The sequence below is a fragment of the Capricornis sumatraensis genome, chromosome 22 (genome assembly GCF_032405125.1).
Source record: "Capricornis sumatraensis isolate serow.1 chromosome 22, serow.2, whole genome shotgun sequence".
Taxonomy (NCBI): domain Eukaryota; kingdom Metazoa; phylum Chordata; class Mammalia; order Artiodactyla; family Bovidae; genus Capricornis; species Capricornis sumatraensis.
The window spans coordinates 40,225,839-40,246,719 of record NC_091090.1 but is presented as its reverse complement, the minus strand read 5'-3'; the positions used below and the strand labels follow the sequence as shown (position 1 = coordinate 40,246,719).

The window sequence follows — 20,881 nt, the reverse complement described above, 5'->3', positions numbered from 1 at the left end:
TTCTCAGTTGTCTGTCATCAAGAGAAGATGGGGAGAAGGGATAGGTCTGAACCAGACATTTAAATTTCATGGGGTGTGTGTGTGTGTGTATGCGCACATGCACACATGCTCAGACTAATTACTGGTTGCAATAAATTTGGTCGAATTTCAATTTAGCTTCATTAACTCTGAAACAGAGTAGTGATATCAAAGGGAGGGGAAAAACGGAATAAGGGAAGAGAAGCAGATCAATTGTCTTTAAATAAATTTATTTTAGGAGGGAATTGGTATTCATTTTTTAGGTCATCATTGCTACTTCTCAATATTATATACCTATAAACAGCCCTGTAGTAGGGCTTGCCATGTGCTTGAAGAAGCTACATTTTCACAGCCAAAGAGGAAAGCAGAATAAAACATTGAGATGCAGGTGCCCAGCAATAAAAGTGGCCTCTTTGCCAGCAGCCATAATGCCTGGCGGAGAAGGCAGAAGCTCTCAAGCCCAGCTCTCAGGGTCTCCCTGAGCTAAGCCAAGAAGCACAGAGGTGGGTGGGGCTGGGAGGGAGCAGGAGAGAATAATTGTTATTCAGTCTTCTTTAATGAGATGTATTGCCCACTGCTGAAAGATTGGAGCTGTGCCTTTTGTTATGTTAATTAGACACCATTAGAGCTTGGCTGTCTTTGATTTCTGCTTAATCCTTTCTGCTTCCTCTGCCTCCATCCTGACTGGCAAATGGTTGAAAGATGGTGGGTGTGCTGCACGTGTTATTTATTGCTCACATCTATGCTGAGTTCTTTGGTAATAGGGTTGCTAACAAAAGATTGATCTTACCAAAGGTGGTAGGTGTTTTGGATGTTCATTTTTGCTTTTTAAAAAATGAATTTGAGAAAGGTCTATTTCTGCCACACATCATTGTTTTTTATATGGTTGTTCTTGCAGCCACACAGAATGGGAAATGACAGATTGGAAATTTTAGACGGCCTTTCTTTGGTTGCCCAGATTACCTGGAAAACAACAAGCAAATTGATCATGCCTTAGGCTTTTGGAGAGGCTAGGGTTGACCAGAAAAAAATGGAAACAAGATTAATTTAAAGGTCAAAAAGAGAAATTTAGTAGTTTGAAATCTCTGCCTTTAACAATTTATAGATATGTAGGAGAAGGAAATGGCAACCCACTCATTTTCTTGCCTAGAGAATCCCAGGGACGGGGGAGCCTGGTGGGCTGCCATCTATGGGGTCGCACAGAGTCGGACACGACTGAAGCGACTTAGCAGCAGCAGCAGCAGGTATTCTTTCTTAAAATTAAAGCATTGCGTTTACATAATTAGTCCAAATAAGGGTGTTTGGGGTGAGTTAAAGAGGAGAAAATTAATCAATCTGGTCCTTAAAATAGTGAAAGGGGGAATTTCTGTTAAATTTTTAAAGATCACATAAAAATGTTTTATTTTGTTGCCATACAACAAATAAGGCTGCCACTTGTTTCTCCAAAAAAAAAAAAAAAAAATAGATTTATTACAGATCAACAAAGAATTGCAAGTTTGGTGCCCACCACCTTGGTGCATGGGTGGGTACTTAGTCACTCAGTTGTGTCCAACTCTTTGTGACTGTAGCCCTCCAGACTCCTCTGTCCATGAGATTTCCAGGGAAGAATACTGGAGTGGGTTGCCATTTCCTCCTCTAGGAGATCTTCCTGACCCAGGGGATCAAAACCTAGGTCTCCTGTATTGGCAGGTGGATTCTTTGCCGCTGCACCACCTGGGAAGCCACATCTATGGAGCCACATGCCAGTCTTCACAAAGCAAGGAGAAAAGCACTCTTTGCAAGAAGGGAAAAAGAAGTCAGGAGGCTACAGGAAGCCAGGAGTTCGCTGGAGGAATTGAGTCAGAGCACTACTGTAACTTTTTTTTTGGCTGCGTTGTTTCAGTCTCACATTGGCTGAGTTCTTGCCAGGAAAGTAGAGGAAGTCTTCTTTACTCTTGGGTGGTACAATCCTCCTAAAGCACAGAGCGAGCTTCCCCTTCCGGCCTCTTGACTAATTTAATTGAGGTTTCTGTTTATCAGTTTTAATGACTTCAACCTGTAAACAATGTAAAATTAATGAGTTAGTTTGCACACTCTCAGTTACATTAAATTTCTGAGATCTGCTGAGCTTTTTGTCCTGGTGTGTGTTTTCCAGCATATCTCACTAAGGGTTTCCCACATTCACGTGTTCCACAGCCACCTGTGGCTGGTGGCCACGGTACTGGGTGGTGCATTTTCAGATTACTTCTTTAATTTACCACAAGCCTAAAAGCACCTGTCAGGATAAAATCCAATTTTAAAGTTACAGATAAACTTGATGAGTTATATGTTAACATTAAATCTCTAAAACTCAGCTGCCTACCTTCCTTTCTTTTTGTAATCTGAAGTATTTATTGTGTTACCAGTGAAGCAAAAATTCTAAAGATGCTTTCCAAGGAGGTAATCTGTTCAACAGTTCTAAGATATAAGTATGATCACCTTTGCACTTATGTGAAAAGCTCATCAAAGAACAATGGTCCAGACATGCTGAGCAATGGTTGATAGGGACCAATGGGAAAAGATTGGGAAGGCAGAAGCAAATGGAGATAATTTGTTCAATCTTAGAACTTAAATCTTAATAAAAAAGGGTTCCACGTACATATCTCATGTTGGCCCCTCTTGGTCATCCCATTAATAAGACCTCATGAATAGATTTTACTGGCAACATCTGGTTTTAGCACTTTTGATAGTTTTTAATGTAGAGTTTTTGATTGTAGAGCTTGCCTAGTTTGGGAAAAAATACATGTAATGTACTTGTGCCAAGTACGTGATAAGGAAAGGCAATTTATTGGGGTTTGTTACGAGAACAGATCTCATGTTGTATGTTCTTATCACAATTAAAATAATTCCATAAAAGCATTGCAGATAATACCTCAGATTGTTCTAGATTACCAAAAATCTCCAGGCAGATAAATAAAACTTGACTGGTTTTCAAATTGGAAGTTCAGTCAGCACTGAGGTACAGATTTCTAATGCAGCCAAGAAATCAGGTCAACATTTGTCATGTAATTATTTGCTGTTGAGAATTACTATATCAATAAAGCACTGTTACTATACTGATTATTGTTGGCTAACTCCAATACTTTGGCCACTTGATATGAAGAACTGACTCATTGGAAAAGATCCTGATGCTGGGAAAGATTGAAGGCGGGAGAAAAAGGGGACAACAGAGGATAAGATGGTTGGATGGCATCACCAACACGATGGACATGACTTTGGGTAAGCTCCAGGAGTTGGTGACGGACAGGCAGGCCTGGCGTGCTGCAGTCCATGGGGTCACAAAGAGTCGGACACGACTGAGCGACTGGACAGAACTGATCAACCAACAGAAGAAAAAAAGCCTTTGTTAGGAATGGAATTGCCTCCACCTGGGAAGAAACCCCTTTGGTTGCCTTTCTCTTACTGGGATGTGCACATAGCTAGAAGAAAATCAGCCAGCAACTGAAGACTAAAATTGTTAGAAGAAATTTCATTGTCTGATTCGATTTCAGCAGAACCACCTTGGGTCTGGTCTTTGTAACTTTCATCACTGCTTTGGGAGGAAGGACTTTCAACAAGCCAGATTGTTTTTTGCGTGTGTTTAGGTTATTTATGAAATGTGAGGAAGGAATAATAGAGACACTAAGATACTCATGGCAATTACTAGATAAATAAACACTTTAGAGGTATGGATACACTTAAAGGAGCATTCTTTCCCTTTGAACACACTTAATTCTAATAATAAGAATAGCTAACGAATATGTGTTGTTGTTTTTTTCACACAGAGAATGGTATTTAAAAAAAAAAATCTAACAATGTATTTCCCATCATTGTTTAAGAGTCGGATCCAAGTCCAGCCCCTTTCACAGTCAACTGTCCTCCATCGTCTCTCCGGAAACCTTAAGTAGACCAGTAAACTGATAGCAGGCATTTTCAATACGCTAGACTTAGAGGCTCATTACTTGTTTTCTATTCTGTCATCATTTTGACACACATTCCTGTGTCACGGCCCTGTTTCGTTATAGAAGGGCGTTGTGGCTAAGGATGATATTAAATTTTAATGTTATTGCTATTATTACTGTTGACTGTTTTTAGCTTAAGTGTGCCTGCTTCTTTAATTCCAGCTTCTGCAGGGCCAGAAAACAGAAGTGTGCATAAACAGTCAGGAAAATTACTGTATACCCTGGAGACCCAGCATCGCATGCTCTGCCTGTTGTGAATGATGAATCAAAATGGAAAGGTTATCATTTTCATTAGCTAGGAAAGAACAAGACCATACTTTTCTCCAAGTGTAATTACAGTGGTTCACTGGCAACATTACACTGCAGTAATTAGTCTAAAGGTGTATGTGAGGGCAGGCTTTTGCACAGACACTAGAAATATTATTTCAGAGTTTAAGGTCACAGCCTTGTGTTTAACATGTTCCAGGCAGCTTAGGGGGAAAAAAAAACTAATTTGACTGGAGCTAAAGAAAGACATTTGACATTTCCCAGAGTCATGCATTCAGAAACCAGTCAGGTAGAAAAATTGTATTTTATTATCTACAATTTAAAAAAAAAGCTTAGCTGTAAAAGTAGCATGTCAAAATATTGTATAGGATAAGCAGAGATAAAATTCAGTCTTATTAGAAATGTGCAGTAAATAATTATGAGAGCTTTTGATATGTGTGTTTTAATCTCTATTTCTCCACCTAAGGCAACTGGACAGAAAAATTAATTGCTAGAAACTTTTCAGAGGAAGCAAAATAATTCCTCTACCTTCTTATAACTGTTTTCAAGAAATAAATATTTCTCTAACACAAGTCTAATATACATCTGTCCTTTATGAATGTTTTTGGGTACTCTGAGCAGTTATATTGAATTATTGAAATCTCTGTAACCTGACCCTTTAAGAGTAGAAAGTGAATTGCAATTATTTTTCAAAGCCACACGTAAGGTTTTCTGTTTAAGTAAAACAAAAGTGAGAAGGGGGGAAAAAGTTGAAAAAAGTAAAATTTACATAAAGTTTATATTTTAAAGCCACGTTATGGGCTTAAAAGAAACTCTGCTTCTTCTAGTTCAGGGAATACTTATACAAGTCACAATTCTTACTGGGTTAAAAGTAAAAACCCAAGTACTCTTAATGTCTTTGTTAAATTTCAGTATTATCTTCCTGTCTTGAAGCAATTCTTTTTAGCTTCTCTCTTTACATCCTGAAATAGCCGTGCAGAATGTTGTTTGTTTTAGGACCCATGGAGAAATAGAATGTACTTGAATGAGCATTCATTCAGCAACCCAATTCTGTTGGAAACCACTGCTTTTTTCATGCAAGTGTGTGTTTTCTGTGTGTTATCTGCCCATATGGTTAGAACTGATGTTTCTCACCACTTCAGGCACTTGGGAAATTTGAAGCATAGATGTGACACAAAGAACACAGCCAGCTGATTATATAACGGACTGAGAAATCTGCCCCCAAATTGAATTAAAAAAAGCCACTGCTTTACTGCTTTTTGTTTGTCACAGATGTTTCCCTGCTCAAGGAAAAGCCACACACTCTAGAATCAGAGCCATGATGTACGTTTTCTGCAGCTAGGAATTACATAGGAGACATCAAGTAGCAAGGATGCTTCCAAGACTTCTCTCGGCCACTGAACAGATCAGTGCATTCTGCTGAACCTCAGTCTCCTCTCTGTGAAATCAGAGTTTGCTAAGCCCCTTTCAGGTTCTGAGCGTCTTTGTCTATTCAAGGGAATGCAGTCTTTATTTTCTGCCTTTGTGTTTGGGGGGGGGGGCAAAAAGCAGAAGCGCTTTTTTTTTCACGTCTTTCCAACAAAGCCTAGAAGGTTCTACCCCAACCTGCACCTCCCCCCTTCACAGCAGGGACCATGGTTCCCATCAGCTTTGTGAGATTAGCAATCATGCAGGATCCCGTGGGCTTGTTCTGTACCTTCAGTGACCCCATCTGTGAAACGGAGGGATGGTTTCATAGGACTGTTTCTGTTAAAACAGGCTCCAGTGAATCCCAGAGACGAGGTGTTGAGGCAAGAAAGAGACTTTAATCGGGGAGCTGGCAGATCAACAAGATAGCAAGCTAGCACCTCAAAATAACCATCTTATTGGGGTCTGGATGCCAGATTCTTTAATAGATCAGAGAGAAAGAAACAATGAGGAACCAAAGTCAAAGGCAGAACAGAGAGGAACAGGCAGTGGGCAAGTCAAGTGAAAGGGTCTTCCATCTTGCCAAACATCTCCGAGGGAATGGCCAGCCCTTGGAAGGGGTGTGTTAATCTCTTCTGTTCACAGGTGGGAAGGGACAAACTCTCTCTCCATGAGCTGAACAAAGGCACTTGAGTTTACAGTCAAGCAGAGCGGCAGGGTCCTCCAGGCAAGCCATGGAGTGTCAATAATAATAAGCCATGGAGTATTGATTATAATAATAAAAGCAAAAAAAAAAAAAGCAAGTCAACAAAAGTTTCCAACATGGAGTCAGAGTTGGCTTCCTCCCTGCAACATTTCTGCAGTTCATTTCTCATAAAATGTGATTTTGAAGTTAGGTTCACATGGGCTGAAAGAAGTTGTGCATGTCACAGGAAAAGCCATTGTCTTCACTGACATCTGATGAATAAATTACAGAGTACATTTGTCTGCTTACAACAGGTGCCAGGTCTGACAACCACTTTGAAAAGTTCTGATGCATGTCCTGAAGGTCAGACTTTGTAAATGGAAAGTGAAAAGTGCGAGAGACTCTATTCCCAACCCAACTTCTTAAACTCTAAAATGCTTTAGCAATTAAAGAAGCATTTTATAAATTAGCTATAGATTATATACCTGTAAAGCAAACCAAAAGGCAAAGAGATTAATTTAAAAAGGACTTCGTTGGGAAGATTTTAACAGGATTCTTCAGGTGCAGGTCACTGGATAGCTTTATGAGACACTTTGTCAATGTTTCTTTGGTGGGTATTAAAATCAAGTTGTTCCTTTCAGGGCAATAAGAAAGTGGCTATAGTTTGCAGAGGGCTCTAAGCACACACTGATTGGGAGAAAAGGAACAGCCTGGATTCAGAGTACAAATTTCCTTCATCTGAAACCTTGTCAGCAGATCAAATCTACCATGAATGACAACTTAGAATTTTGGAAGTGAAAGGTCCTCTAAAAATCAGAATCCACTTCCTCTTCAGTCTGCTCGCCTCTCCCCTCCATTGTCACTTCAACCAAACTCTCATTTTTTTTCCTGTGAGGAAATCAAAGGCCCAAAATGTAGCCAAATTTCTTTTACCTTAAAAACAATCTTCTCAGACCTGTGTCCTCTCGCCCCACTCTCCAGTTCAGACATGTGGCATTTGATGTCTTTGAATAACCCTTCTTCCGCTCCCCAGGGTTCTGCTGGAACTGTGCGTTCCTGCTTCTGACCCTTCCTTCTCCCTCCATCACTTTTCCCTTCCATCCTGTCCTTGGAAGTTCCAGTTATCTGGGAGTCACCCTCTGGATCCTTCTGTGGGTTTATAGTTCTACTTGAGTCTTAATCCTTCCTGCTGAGTAGCCATGTTGTGCTACCAGTCACAAGGGCATTGAAACCAGTCTTTTCAACCTCCTTTGTATTCTCTTTCTCTCTCTGTGGGCGTGTGTGTACACCTGTATATATATTCTGTGAACTCAGGAGTTTGTTCATTTTTAAAATTACACAAGCAGTCATTCTGTTAACTTCCTCTTCGAGGGGCTTGTCTCAAAGCCAGTGAGGTAGCCTTGCATTCCTGTCAGAGATTCCAGTTGCTGGGGAGGTTCTGTCAGCGAGGGTGAGAAGCCGTGGAAGACGCCTCCTTCTCACAGAATCTCAGAACGTCAGCAGAGAATAGATGCTGCAGAACCTCAGAGAAGATTCCGTGTAGACCTATCCTTCTGTAAGACAGGCTGATCCTTCTCCTGGGGGATCCCTCTGCCTTTAGTATATTTGAGAGCTGGGTGATGTTAGTCCTAGGGACTTAAGGGTAGCTATAGCCTTGCTCTTTGGCTCCTGAAGCCCTGCTTCTTCCTCTGAGACCAAGACTACCTTGCTGGGCAGTAGAGGCATTCTAAGTCAAATTAGGATGATTACCCTAAATCTAGTACCCTGGTAGCTCAGGCAATAAAGAATCCACCCGCAGTGTAGGAGACCTGGGTTCGATCCCTGGGTTGGGAAGGCGCCCTGGAGAAGGAAATGGCAACCCACTTCATTATTCTTGCCTGGGAAATCCCATGGACAGAGGAACTTGCCAGGCCTCAGTCCTTTGGGTCGCAAAGAGCTGGACACAATTGAGCAACTGACTACACCCTAAATCTTGTTATGTGATCTTTAACCACACAGAGTTGTCATGTAGGGTTGGGGAGAAAGCGGTTAGAAAATAGGGAGATGACTCATTTAAAAAAAGATTTGAGACTTACACATTTGGCCTGTCTGTAAGTTTCCTTGTTGTCACCAAGGCAGTGTTACCTCTTCCAGAATTGCAGCTCAATCCCCCCTCTACACACGTCCTTAACTTTGTTGTTGTTTTTAAGGTTATTTGAAACAGTTGATTCTCTTAAAAGTCATATTTGATGTTCAGTTCATTCTTTAAATACTGCATTAGAGCATTTATTATTTATTTTTTTGTGGCATGGAGGGCGGTTTCAAGGGGTGGGGATAGATGGCATCAATTTTTGGTCAAAGTCCTAGGTTGCTCATGCTCATTTTTGCTCAGAAGTTTCTGGGGAACTTAAAGAGCCAATGAGACAAAATCAATGGCTGAAGGGACCAAAAGGGTGACTGGAGAGGTGTTTGCCACTATAAATGACTGCCCATTGCAATTTTCCTGAATCCCATTGGCAAATAGTTAAATACTCCATACAAATTGTTCTCTGATGGTTGATCAAATGCCCTGCCCTGTGCTGTATAAACATAGCAAGTTTTTCTAACTCTATGTGTGTGAATTACTGCCATGGTTAGTCTCTCCAGATAAAATGGAATAACCCCCAAAGTGCTAACTGCAACCATCCACATTAATTCTAACAAGAGGAAAGTCTCAGCATTCATTTTTGGTGGCTCTGCAGTCTTGTATTGTTGTTAATTTCCTGAAAACTTAATGTTAGATGAAGTGTAATTGCAGATTTCCTTAAGAACCATTGACAGATACTTATCCTAAGTCATAAGCAACTCACACTGTGAAATGTGTGCAAACATTCTAAGTTTCCTTCCAGAAGAATATACTTCAGTGAAACCCAGTATTCATCAGTTGGGTTTTTTTTTTTGTTTGTTTGTTTTTTTAATAAACAGGGCCATTAAAGCTCAAAGTAGAAGTTAGGAGAACTTCCTTTTGTTGTAACTTGATTTTTAAAAGAGATTAATGTTGTAGGAACTTTCACTGGTTTTCAAGGAGTGAACTGCCTCAGTCTGTGATGTGTCATCTTGAAGACCTTACTAAGTGGCTATATTTGAATGATAGAGTTAAAAAAAAAAAAAGAGCAAATTATAGCGTATTTAGGTGTTGGCATTGTATAATGGAGAGAGGAGCTTGGTGTTTTCAGGTTTTTCTTTTTAATTGTTAGGTGGTCTATTTAGTGCAGCTGTGTTTATGTTTCCTAAGTGGTAACTGCCTGAACATGGTGACAAGTCCCTGCATATGAGAAAAGGGATTTTGTTCAAAAAAATCTTGCCAGTGTACTTTAACATGGAGGGTTGCATTTATCAAGGAGCAATGGCAAGAATGATTCTAGGCATAATCATCTAATATAGCTGGTTTGCTACATCAGCCATTTTGACAACCTTGTTTAAAAAAACAAATAACAGATACTTTAAATGTTGCATTTCACAGTGGAATAAACTTGGAAATGGTAGAATAATTTAGAATGGTCACATTGCTTTAACCAACGTTTTGGCTAATTTAACTTCTTGGTTATTAAAAATTCATGCTTAAATCATAAATACAGATCCTGTAGAGAATAGTCTCTTAAAAAAATAAAATGAATATGCAGTCACAACTGCAGCAAAAAAAAAGAGACAGTTGCCCATGAGAGAGAAAATGTATATATTAAGCAAATAACTGAATTAATCAATAATTTCAGAATTGCATGCAGCGTATGAAATGTTTAGGTGCAGAGACTTAATGACTAGTTTTTGAGGTGTTTTCTTTAGTGTTACATCCCTCATAACTCAAATTAATGTTTATTACCAGTCTCTCATATTGCCAAAATATTTTCATGAATTTGGATTAGAAGCAGCTTGTTCTGGCTTGTTTTGCAACTTTGTTTCAAGAAACAAAGTGATATTTAGAAGATTTTTGTATGTCTCAGAAGCCTTAATTATCTAACTTCTGTTGAAGGCAGACATAAGATCAAGTTTTGCTTCATAGTTCTCTAAGACAATAAGATTTTTTCTACCCAAATTTTATATTACTACATAAATAATAATGCCTTTCTGGAAATTTGCATCTGTGATTCTGTATTTGCTGTTAAGTAGCTAGCAATCTAGATTTACTTTAAATTCAAGAAGACCCAGCGTGGGACTTCCCCAGTGGTCCAGCGGTTAGGACGTCATCTTCCAGTGCTCGGGGTGTGGGTTCCATCCCTGGTCGAGGAGCTGAGATCCCACATCCCTCACAGCCAGAAAACCAACACATAAAATAGAAGCAATATTGTAATAAATTCAACAAAGACTTCAAAAATGGTCCACATTTTTTTAAAAAAAAATCTTAAAAAACAATTTAAAAAGACATGACTTGCTGGTCCATAACTCTGGGTTGGCATTTATTTTGGATTCTCAGACATTTGCCTGATGGCTCCTATTTTTTTTTCTCCCCTCTTTCCGCAGATTGGTCAGAGACAACAAGTGTTAGTCACTGAAGAATCTTTTGATTCCAAGTTTTATGTTGCGCACAATCGATTCTACGAGCAGGTAAGAGACACTCCCACACTCTCAGGATTTCCCCAAAATGAGAAAGAATTCTGAAAGTAAATCAGTTTAAGCAAAAGAGACTTAAAGTAGCCGAGATTGATATTGATAGCATCTTGTGGCAGGAAGGCTATTTTATAGAATCAAGCCAGCCAAGCTAACATGGGGCTTATCTTTGTGGCTTAATCTATAAAACATTCTATCCAAAGGAGTAACTCTGTTTTAGTCCTCATTCATCTTTGATGGGAGCAGCCTCTGGCGTTGGGGAGTTTGAAACCGGCAGTTCTGACCGCCCCAGCCTCCCACAGCCTGGCACTGTGGAGGGAAAAGTTCTGTCCAGGGGACAGGAAGGATGTCTGCTCCGGCGACATCAGCCTGGAAGGGCGGGGACTTCCTCTCCCTGTCTCAGCGCTCTAACAGGCTTTTGGTTGTTTGTCTGTTGGTTGGCTTTTTTAGTTTCAGGGTTTTATTTTTTTGTATTGCCTTTTTTTTTTTTTTAAACTTCCATCATAATGAAAGGCACTGGAGGCAAAAGGAAAAGAGTGTGTTCCTTGGACTTAGCTCACATTGTGTGAACAACTTTGGAGACCAGAGTGAGGATCACACTAGCTTCACTTGGAGAGTTTTCTTCGAGGCGCACCTGAAGGGGCTCCCCAGTCCCTGCCCGTCTAAGGCAGCGTGCTTTGCTGCACCAGCAGCCAGACTTCTAGTTCAGTGTTTGGGATTGCACTTCCCCAGGGGGTAAAGCAATTCAAAAGTGACTAAAGCAGACAGTACCTCCTTCAGGGGCCATTGGCAAGGAAAGCCAACCTTCTGTGTTAGAAGGCTAACCTTCTGTGTTAGAAGTAGGGAAGCAAGAGTGGGAGGGGGCTTGAGCATGGGTGTCCCATGTGAACTCATCTCACGCCGGGCATTGGGTCCTCAGGGAACAGGGGAGAGCTTTACAAGGCCCAGGCTGAACATGCCCTGTTTAGGCCCCAGTAGAGACTACAGCCGGAGAAGGCAATGGCACCCCACTCCAGTACTCTTGCCTGGAAAATCCCATGGACAGAGGAGCCTGGTAGGCTGCAGTCCATGGGGTCGCTAAGAGTTGGGCATGACTGAGCAACTTCACTTTTGCTTTTCACTTTCATGCATTGGAGAAGGAAATGGCAACCCACTCCAGTGTTCTTGCCTGGAGAGTCCCAGAGACAGTGGGCCCCCGTTTATGGTGTCGCAAAGAGTCCGACACGACTGAAGCGACTTAGCAGCAGCAGCAGCAGCAGCAGAGACTACAGTTGAGGTGGTGGTGGTTGTTTAGTTGGTAAGTTGTGTCTGACTCTTTGCGACCCCATGAACTGTAGCCCGCCAGGCTCCTCTGCCCATGGAATTCTCCAGGCAAGGATGCTGGAATGGGTTGCCATTTCTCCTCCAGAGGGCCTTCCCAACCCAGGGATTGAACCTGGGTCTCCTGCATTGCAGTCAGATTCTTTCCCTTCTGAGCCAGCCAGTTAAGGACTGATCCCAGCCCTCCATGTTTGAGCTGAGCCTTCCCCATTCTCCATCTCCGTAATTGACTCCAGAGAACCCTCTTCCCTTCAGGCCAGCCTTCTGCGCAGCTCTCTGGAGGAGCTGGATTATATTTTGGTAGCCTCTTTCCTCTTCTTTCTCTTGCCATCTGGGTTTTTGCCTCAGCAGGGAACTTTTTTTTCCCTTCATTTTAAAGGCGATGGCATGCCTCATTAGCTGTTTCCTCCAGTTTAAAGCAGTGGAGCTTTTTCCAATTATTAAAACCGGAGGGGCAAAAAACACTGAGCTCTTCATTCAGATCAAGGCAGCAGATCAAGGAGAGTTATTTTCCCCCAGAATACTACCAGATCTCCCAGGGACAGTTTACTCCAGAGATTTTCTTGTTTTATAAAAACTGATTTAAAAGGGCTTTCATATCCTGACACTAAGGCTCTCTTGGTTCATTTGCTTGCCATGAGTAATCCACCACCCAGGTGACCTTTTTCCTATACTTTGATGAAGCAGTGTACTCAATGGTCATAAAAAATCAAACTCAGAAACACCAAGATCCAATTTAGCCTCTCGGAGAAACTGGCTGTGGAATTTCTGGCTCTCATCTGACTTTTTTTTTCTTTTGGTCTCTACAACCAAGCCTATCGAAGATTTCATAGGAATTATTTTTCTACAAAAGATGACCTCCAGAAGTGAAGATTGTATGTAGATATCAGAGTAGACTGCTGGATCAGAATTAGGCTGTTTATTTTGGATTCTGACTTGAAAAGATTGGCAGGTAGCGCCAGTTCTGAAATAGAAGTGTGAGGGAGAACCGAATACATACGGGCTACCCGTAGGTCCCAGAAGAAGAGAAACATTTGCTGGAAGTAAACACGTACCTTGATCTGTAATCTTAGTGGAAAGAGACCATCTGACAATTTCCTGTGAGCCAGCCAAAGTACCCTTCAGAGGAGCTGGTTCTGTGTGGACACAGAGCTAGCAAATAACATGCATTTTATAACAGAGTAAAAGAAATGATGGAAACCATCAGTTAAAGAAGTCATTTAGCTCCAAACACCAAGGTTTGAACTATCGAAAAAGGGGCTGTGAAATGTTCTTCTTCTTCCCCCAAAACAACAGGCATGTACACACACACACACATATGCAGCCAAATATTCAGGCCTTAATTTAAAGTGGCTGCTTAAATCATGACTCTGACAGTGAACTTGCAAGGTTCCAAAGGTATGAGGGTTTCATCGGTGTTGTCTCAGTTTTCTTCATTGCCTGGGACAGCCGAGAGCAGGATATCAAAGGCCTGTTCAAAAGTAACTGGCTGTGCCTTCCACGTGCCTTAGGACCACAGGCGTCCTGCGAGGAGTGAGCACTGTCTGTGGCCCCACCCCTCCCAGAAATGCCCTACCTGTGCTAGATACCCAGATTTTTGAGCATCTGGAAGATAGAGCCCACTTAAGATGGGATCCCCGAAGAGAAAAAGGACATTAAGAGACAAGTGAGGAAATTTGAATAAATTATAGACTTTAGTTCATAGTAATACATCAATACTTTGTCCACTTCATGCAAAGAGCCAACTCATTGGAAAAGACCCCGAAGCTGGGAAAGATTGAGGGCAGGAGGAGAAAGGGACCACAGAGGATGAGATGGGTGGATGGCATCACCGATTCAATGGACATGCATTTGAGCAAGCTGTGGGAGATCGTGAAGGTCAGGGAAGCCTGGCGTGCTGCATTCCATGGGTTCACAAAGAGTCAGACACAACTTAGTGACTGAACAACAACAATGCATCAATATTGGCTTATTAATTGTGACAAATGTATAATGAGAGGGAAATTGCGCCTGGGGTGTGTGAGCTCTCTCTGCTATGTTAACAATAATTCTGTAAACCTCAAACTGTTCTAAGATAAAATTTCGTTTTTAAAAATTAAGTCTTCTGGCATTTTTTTTCAGGTTTTAGTGCCAAAGAACCCCATATTCATGGGGAAAATGGTTGAAGTGGACATTTATGAATCAGGAAAACATTTTATGAAGGGGCAGCCAGTTTCGGACGCCAAAGTATACACGCCATCCATCAGCAAACCATTAGCAAGAGGAGAAGTCTCAGGTTTAACAGAGGTGGGTAAAAGCGGCCTTCCTCTCTGCCCTGCTGGTAAAAAGGCAGCTATGGGAGCTCAGTGATTTCCAACCATGTTTCTGTTATCTTGTACAGTTCCCTTTTTATATATGCATGAGGCTTTAATCCTTTCTGACAGATTGAAATTCGAATTAGAAAGATGCATTTTTGCTGATGCCTGTAGCTTTGCTTCTCTGCCTGCGGAGGGAAGAAGCTCTTTCTGCTTCTAGGCTAGAGGCAGAGGGCAGGAGCCAATATTTCCAGGTGAAAGATTTAACACCAAAGATGATCTGATCCAGTATGTTTCTGTGTCAATCCTGAGTGGAAGCAGGTAAGAAAAGGGTCATTTTTGTGCTGTGTGAAGATGGTTATAATACAGTTTAAAAAAAAAAAACCTACCTACAGTTAAACAGGCAGTAAACCATGTCAGTGGATGTGGTTATGGTGCCTTTCTCAAGGGTTTTAGCTGAGTATCTGCTTTAGTCATGTGGAGTGAAAATTAAACATTTTTTTTTTCTTTCTATAAAAAAGTAACCTGACCCCTATTTTATACCTTGGTAAATATGGCTGTTTGCCAGGCTCTCTCCTACATTTCATTGAGCTACAGCTGTAAAAGCTGATGGAGTGTGAAATGAAAATGTGTATCACATTTCTAAGCATCATTTGATGTCCTTTCTTCAACACAATTGTTAAGTGCTCCAAAAAAAAAATAAAAAGTAGAGCACTGACTTAACATTCAGAAAAATGATGAGTGATATTTATTTGGCTGTGTAACTCCAAATTTGTTTCAGTAGATGTATCATCTCCCTCCCCACCCCCCGCCCCAGAGAAATGGCAAAGGCATGTTAATTAAATGTTAGGAATAGTGACAAAGAGGGTCGTATTATCTATATTCTCACCTATTGTGATGACAGTCTCTGAAATCGGAAAGTGAATGACACTTCTCACGAGCTTGACAAGGACATGTGAAGACTCTGTGGGCATAGCCATCTGACTGATATGACCCTGCCAAGTGTGTCAGCCTACTTGACCAGGAGGGAACTCTCCAACTTGATAACCATATAAGCATAGAAATTAATATTTTCTGTTGTTTAGGGAAATATCATACATCATACTTGCAGGTTTGGATGGATGACCGGGAAGGAGCAATGACATCCAGCATTTGAACTATATTGCTTTTGATATGTTAGGTAGTACTTCAGAAATTTTTCAAGCAAGTGACTTAAAAAAAAAATCTGTTTTTCCTCATGGTATGTTTTACAAGGTTGATTTTAAATTGCCACAGTGAAAAGGATTTTATGGCAAATAGCAGCAGTGGGCAAACTGTTATTTCAAAGACCCTGCCTGATTTAATTCCTTCATGTATGCCTATCAAAATGGATGGTATTTTAAAACATCACATTATAATTATATACAAATGAGGAAAAGCAGCACCTTTTCATTGGTTCCTTCACTGTAATGTTACTTTCTAAGAGGGCAGCCCCATTTAAATTCCACAGGCCAGCCTTTTCTATTCTCCTCTGCCTCTCTCCAACCTGGGAAATGGTGTCATCAGCTCCCCGACCAGCCCTCCTCTGGGCTGGGTTGACCCTAAAGTCCTAGGTGAGATGTGGATAAAGGTCATTTGACTGCTGGCCCTTCTGCCCCTCTAGGAAATATAGGTTGATCTCAGGCATGAGGCCAAAGGGTTCAGAATATTGATTTGTGCATTTACATTAAGGGGAACATCCGGCAGCCCTTTATCACCATTTGTGACTTCATGTAAATTAATGAATAGAGCTTTCCGCTTCATTATTTGTCTGCTTCTAAAGATATGCCAAACATGGGGTCAAAAAGCCTCCTTCAAAAAAGCATTTGTCCTGGTGTTACAAATGTTTTTGCTGATGATATGAACCAAAATAGATTAAACAGAACAGCTTCCATTTTTATAGGATTTAGAGGAAGGCGATAGAGGTTATAATCCTGCCTCAGACATTTTGAGCTCTTTGAGCTCTGATAAAGGTGCTGGAACTCTTCAGTGAAAAAATGAGCTTCACTCTGTGGATGAAATGTGACCCTGGGGTCAGATAGACCTGAGTTTGCATCTCAACTTGTCGATTTACTCCTCTGAGCTTTGGTTTAGTCTGTTAAATGGCGATAATCATTTCTTTCATGGGGTTGTTGAAAGGAAAGCATTCGATAGTGTATGTAAACCACCTAAAACCAGGCTTGGGACATAGTGAGTCATTACTAAGTGGTTATCTCCCCTTTCCTCTAAATCTAGCTGCTTCAGAAACAGCAGACTCCGAAGATGACCTTTGGTTGTTAATTATTTAGCTGTGATTATGCAGTGCACATCGAATGGTGGGGGCAGGGGCAGGGGCAGCGGTGGATTTCTCTGATAGGGTTATCTATTCAGTGCCAAAGAAACTAATCCCATCAGAATTTCTATCTTAAATTTTCTTGGCTTTTCCTGAGTTTTTCTACAGTAAATGCTTCCTCCTCCACACATTATAAGAAATCTAGAAAAGCCAAAGCATCTAAAGCAAAATACTGTAAAAAAAAAAAAAAAAAAAGTGTTTCCCATAGTAAATATGTTTCCTTAATTGAGAACATTATGATTATTCTTTAAGGTGAAGTCACTCAGTCGTGTCCTACTCTTTGTGACCCCATGGACTGTAGCCTACTAGCCTTCTCCGTCCATGGGATTCTCCAGGCAAGAATACTGGAGTGGGTTACCATTTCCTTCTCCAGGGGATCTTCCCGATCCAGGAATCGAACCCGGGTCTCCCGCATTGGAGGCAGACGCTTTAACCTCTGAGCCACCAGGGAAGCCCCACGCTACTTTGGACTTATTTTGTCTCACTTTAGGCAAAACCACTGACTTCTGATAAAACTGGGAGAGGAAAGCACAGGCCGGGTGGGAGTTACGAGATTGGATCATAGGATTCTGGCCTCTGTGGCGATAGATTCTGACCTCCTGTACATCACTTAGGTTCTCTGGACCTCAGCTGTCTCTAAGACTCTGTGTTTGAAATATTTCATCTGACAAAAACGGGTTGAATGCCTCCCCTGTGGCAGGACTTTGAATTCTGTAAATATTAATAGAAATAAGGCCTAGTTATTTTCAAATAATGCTAGTTATGTAAATACGCATAGCATGGTAGAAAAGAAAAGCTTCTGTAGAGTCAAAAGGTAACTCTCCTCTAAGAAATTATATCCTAATAAAAACAGCATGTAGTAACATTTTTAAATGGTTATTGCTGTTCTTCTTTTCAGTTTGGTTAGAAGAATAGAGGCAAAAGAGAATAGGAGAGAGAGACAAAATTTGTCTGATTATTTTTAGAGAAGATGGGAGCCAAAAATACCACCTCTAACCAAATAGGGGACATTTTTGAATAAGTATTCTTTAAGGATAATTAATTTCAGAGAAAAAGCTATGTAATAGTTATCCTATGGAAAGCACTGTAGGGTTCAAAGGGGTAAAAACATAAGGGACAGATTGTGCATTTTTCTGTGGACACTGTCAGGCAGCTTTGTTCTTAGGATGAAGAGATGGGAGAAAGCAGAGGACGTGTACATTTTCATAGATGTTCTACGATAGTTGGAGAAGGAAATGCCAACCCACTCCAGTACTCTTGCCTGGAAAATCCCATGGACGGAGAAGCCTGGTAGGCTACAGTTGATGGGGTCGCAAAGAGTCAGACATGACTCAGCGACTTCAACTTCACTTCTATGATAGTGATTCTCAAATGTGGTCCCCAGATTGGCAGCATCAGCAGTATATGGGAACTTGTTATAAGGCAAATGCATGGGCCCCAACCCAAAACTGAATAGAAACTCTAGGAGAGGGACCTCGTCCTCTGTTTCTTCAAAGGCTGTCTAGATAATACAGATGCACGCTGAAATTCAAGACCCACTCTTCCAAGAAAATGATGCTCAAGTGGGGGAGGAGTGTTTGATATTTGTAAAAGGAGTTTTACTATTTTAATGTAGTAATACCAGATTTTTAATATACCAGAGTGAGCTTACACTAGGTACAAAAAGAGAGGAAAAAAAGGATGAGAAAATGGACAGTGTTAACCGTCTTCCCCTTGTTCTAAGAGGTGTTGGAGCTGCGAGTCTGCCTTAGGAATACCAGGGAATGGGAGCGCTGCTGCTGCTTGATAAAGACGAGCCAGGTTCACGGCTGATGTTTCTGCTCCTTCTGTGGGCCCTGTTATACACCATTTGAATCCTCCCATCTCTTAGATCCATACTCAAGAAGTCAGAGCTATTTTGTGCCTTGCAAAAGAGAGAAAAGAAGACGATTCTCTCCTAATTCTAAACTTAGAAGTAAGCAGTTTTATTCAAAGTGTTCCTCTTTTTAGGTTTCTTCTTATTTGTAAAGAATCACTTTAAAGAAAGAAGAGGCAGGGTGGCTCTCTGAAAAGAGCTTGGGACTTGGAGTCTGGCAGGTGTGGGTTGAGACCACAATTCCTACAGTGTTGTACAGCACACCTTCTTCAGTCAAGTCTCTCCATCTATAAATGGAGATGAGTGATTTGCAGATTAAATTAGATAATGTGGACAATGTACCCACTGCATAGTATGTACGTTAATATTTGATAAAGGGATGCAGTAAGTATTCCTTTAAAAATCAGTGATTTAATGGCTTTTATTTTAGTGTCTTTACTGTTCTGAGCGGTACACTGCTTCCATTGGTCTTCACTGTCCAACACAGTATAGCAAATAACATGGATTCTGTATTCTGATCATCTGCATTTGAATCCCTGATCTACCATAAGAAACAGAGCTTGGGACACTTATTCAGCCTCTTTACAACTTAGTTCTTGCCTCTGGAACTGGGGAATAACAGTAGTACCCACTTCATAGGATTTCCGTAGAAATGACTCAGCAATCAATAAATGTCAGCTCCTGTTACAGTAAATGTTGGTCACTGATAATTAATAATAATTATCATTATAATTTGCAGCACATGCTAGAGCATCATTTTACTTTAGGCAATGAAGGTAAAAATTGCACAGTCATGTATCATTGCAAACGTTGTGCTCATCAGCCATGGATTTCATACAGATCAATTTAAGGGTTCCTCCACACAGTGAGAATGACAAATTCACAGAGAGAGACTCATAACAGTCTTATATCACTGACTGTTCTTACTGCCAGGCATTTCTTTCTCTTATTCCTTACACTGCCTTTTAAAGAAGAATATTCTAGAATGGAGTCCAGGACCTGCCCTGTTTCTCACAAGGGAAGGGAAGGCTGCCCCAGGGTCCTGGGCTGTCACCTGTTTCTCATCTACCGGGACTTTGATCCTAATAATGTATTCACTTGAGCGGTCAGATAGCTCAGCACCAACACAGCCGACTGCCCGCAGAGAGGAAGCGGGAGTTTTAAAGGGTGGCGTGGTTTGCCTCATTACTAGACAAAGGGCCAGCAGGATATTCAGGTGTACTGAGTTTTATGTACAAACTATACTATATTTTCAGAGCTTTGACCCTTAGAAAGGCATCGTTAAAATGCTTTCCTCTCCATCTAACATTCATTTCCAAAACCACTGAAGTAAAAGGGTCTATTAGTTCAGGGCCAGATTTGAAAGTGCATGAAAACTGCATTCATGAGGTTAAGAAATGGCTTAATAATTAAGTTAAAACATTTGAAAGTAGATCTAATTTCAAACAGATCAGCTAACCGTGTTAGAAGCAAATGAGGGTGTGTTCCTTCCTATTTTCCCTTCCACACCTCCCCCACCCCGCCAAGATACTGGCTCCAATTCCAAAGCAGTTTTTCCTAGTTGTTTTTTTTTTTTTTTTCCTTTTTGACTTCATATAGGATTGAATTCTTCATCGCCCATATGTTAAATCGGTGTCACAGTGACAGCTGCAGCACGTTTAATATTTAGTCCATTTCTTCCGTTCTTACGGCTTCTACTTAATTTCATTTGTAGATCTGTTAGGGCATATTTGGGTTTCACAGTCTAGATATATAGCTTTTATTCTGTGCTCTTGAGCTGAATTTATTGGGGATTACAGCCTAACTCATTTGATTATGTCAGTTCAAAAGGCCTTCAGTATGTTAGCAGTGCCTTCCACTCACCAGTTTGAGTACCATCCACAGTGTGGTCAGAGCAAGCTGACGCTAAACCACTAGCTTTCATTTCACTTGTATCACTAACTGTGCGATCACTCATGATATTTCTCCTCTTGAGGCTTGTGGCCAGGGCATGGTGAGGGGAACTGCGTACATCAAGGGACTGACTCTACCTCAGTGATGATAATAATAGCTGCCGTTTACTGAGCCTCTACTATGTGCTGGGTGTTGAGCCTTCTTACCTGTGTTACCTCCACTTATGATTCCAGCCTGGATTAGAGCAGCAAGAACACTCAAAGTGTCCTT

General features: G+C 41.0%; 1 protein-coding gene across 1 annotated transcript in view; it reads left to right on the top strand.

Annotated features, from left to right (window-relative positions):
- The window catches only part of CDKAL1 (CDK5 regulatory subunit associated protein 1 like 1), a 609,083-nt gene that overhangs the window by 573,438 nt on the left and 14,764 nt on the right, over nt 1-20,881 (top strand). Inside the window, exons 14-15 of the mRNA XM_068960663.1 lie at nt 10,813-10,896; nt 14,341-14,505. Coding sequence (XP_068816764.1) covers nt 10,813-10,896; nt 14,341-14,505 — 249 coding nt within the window. The remainder of the gene's footprint in view (nt 1-10,812; nt 10,897-14,340; nt 14,506-20,881) is intronic.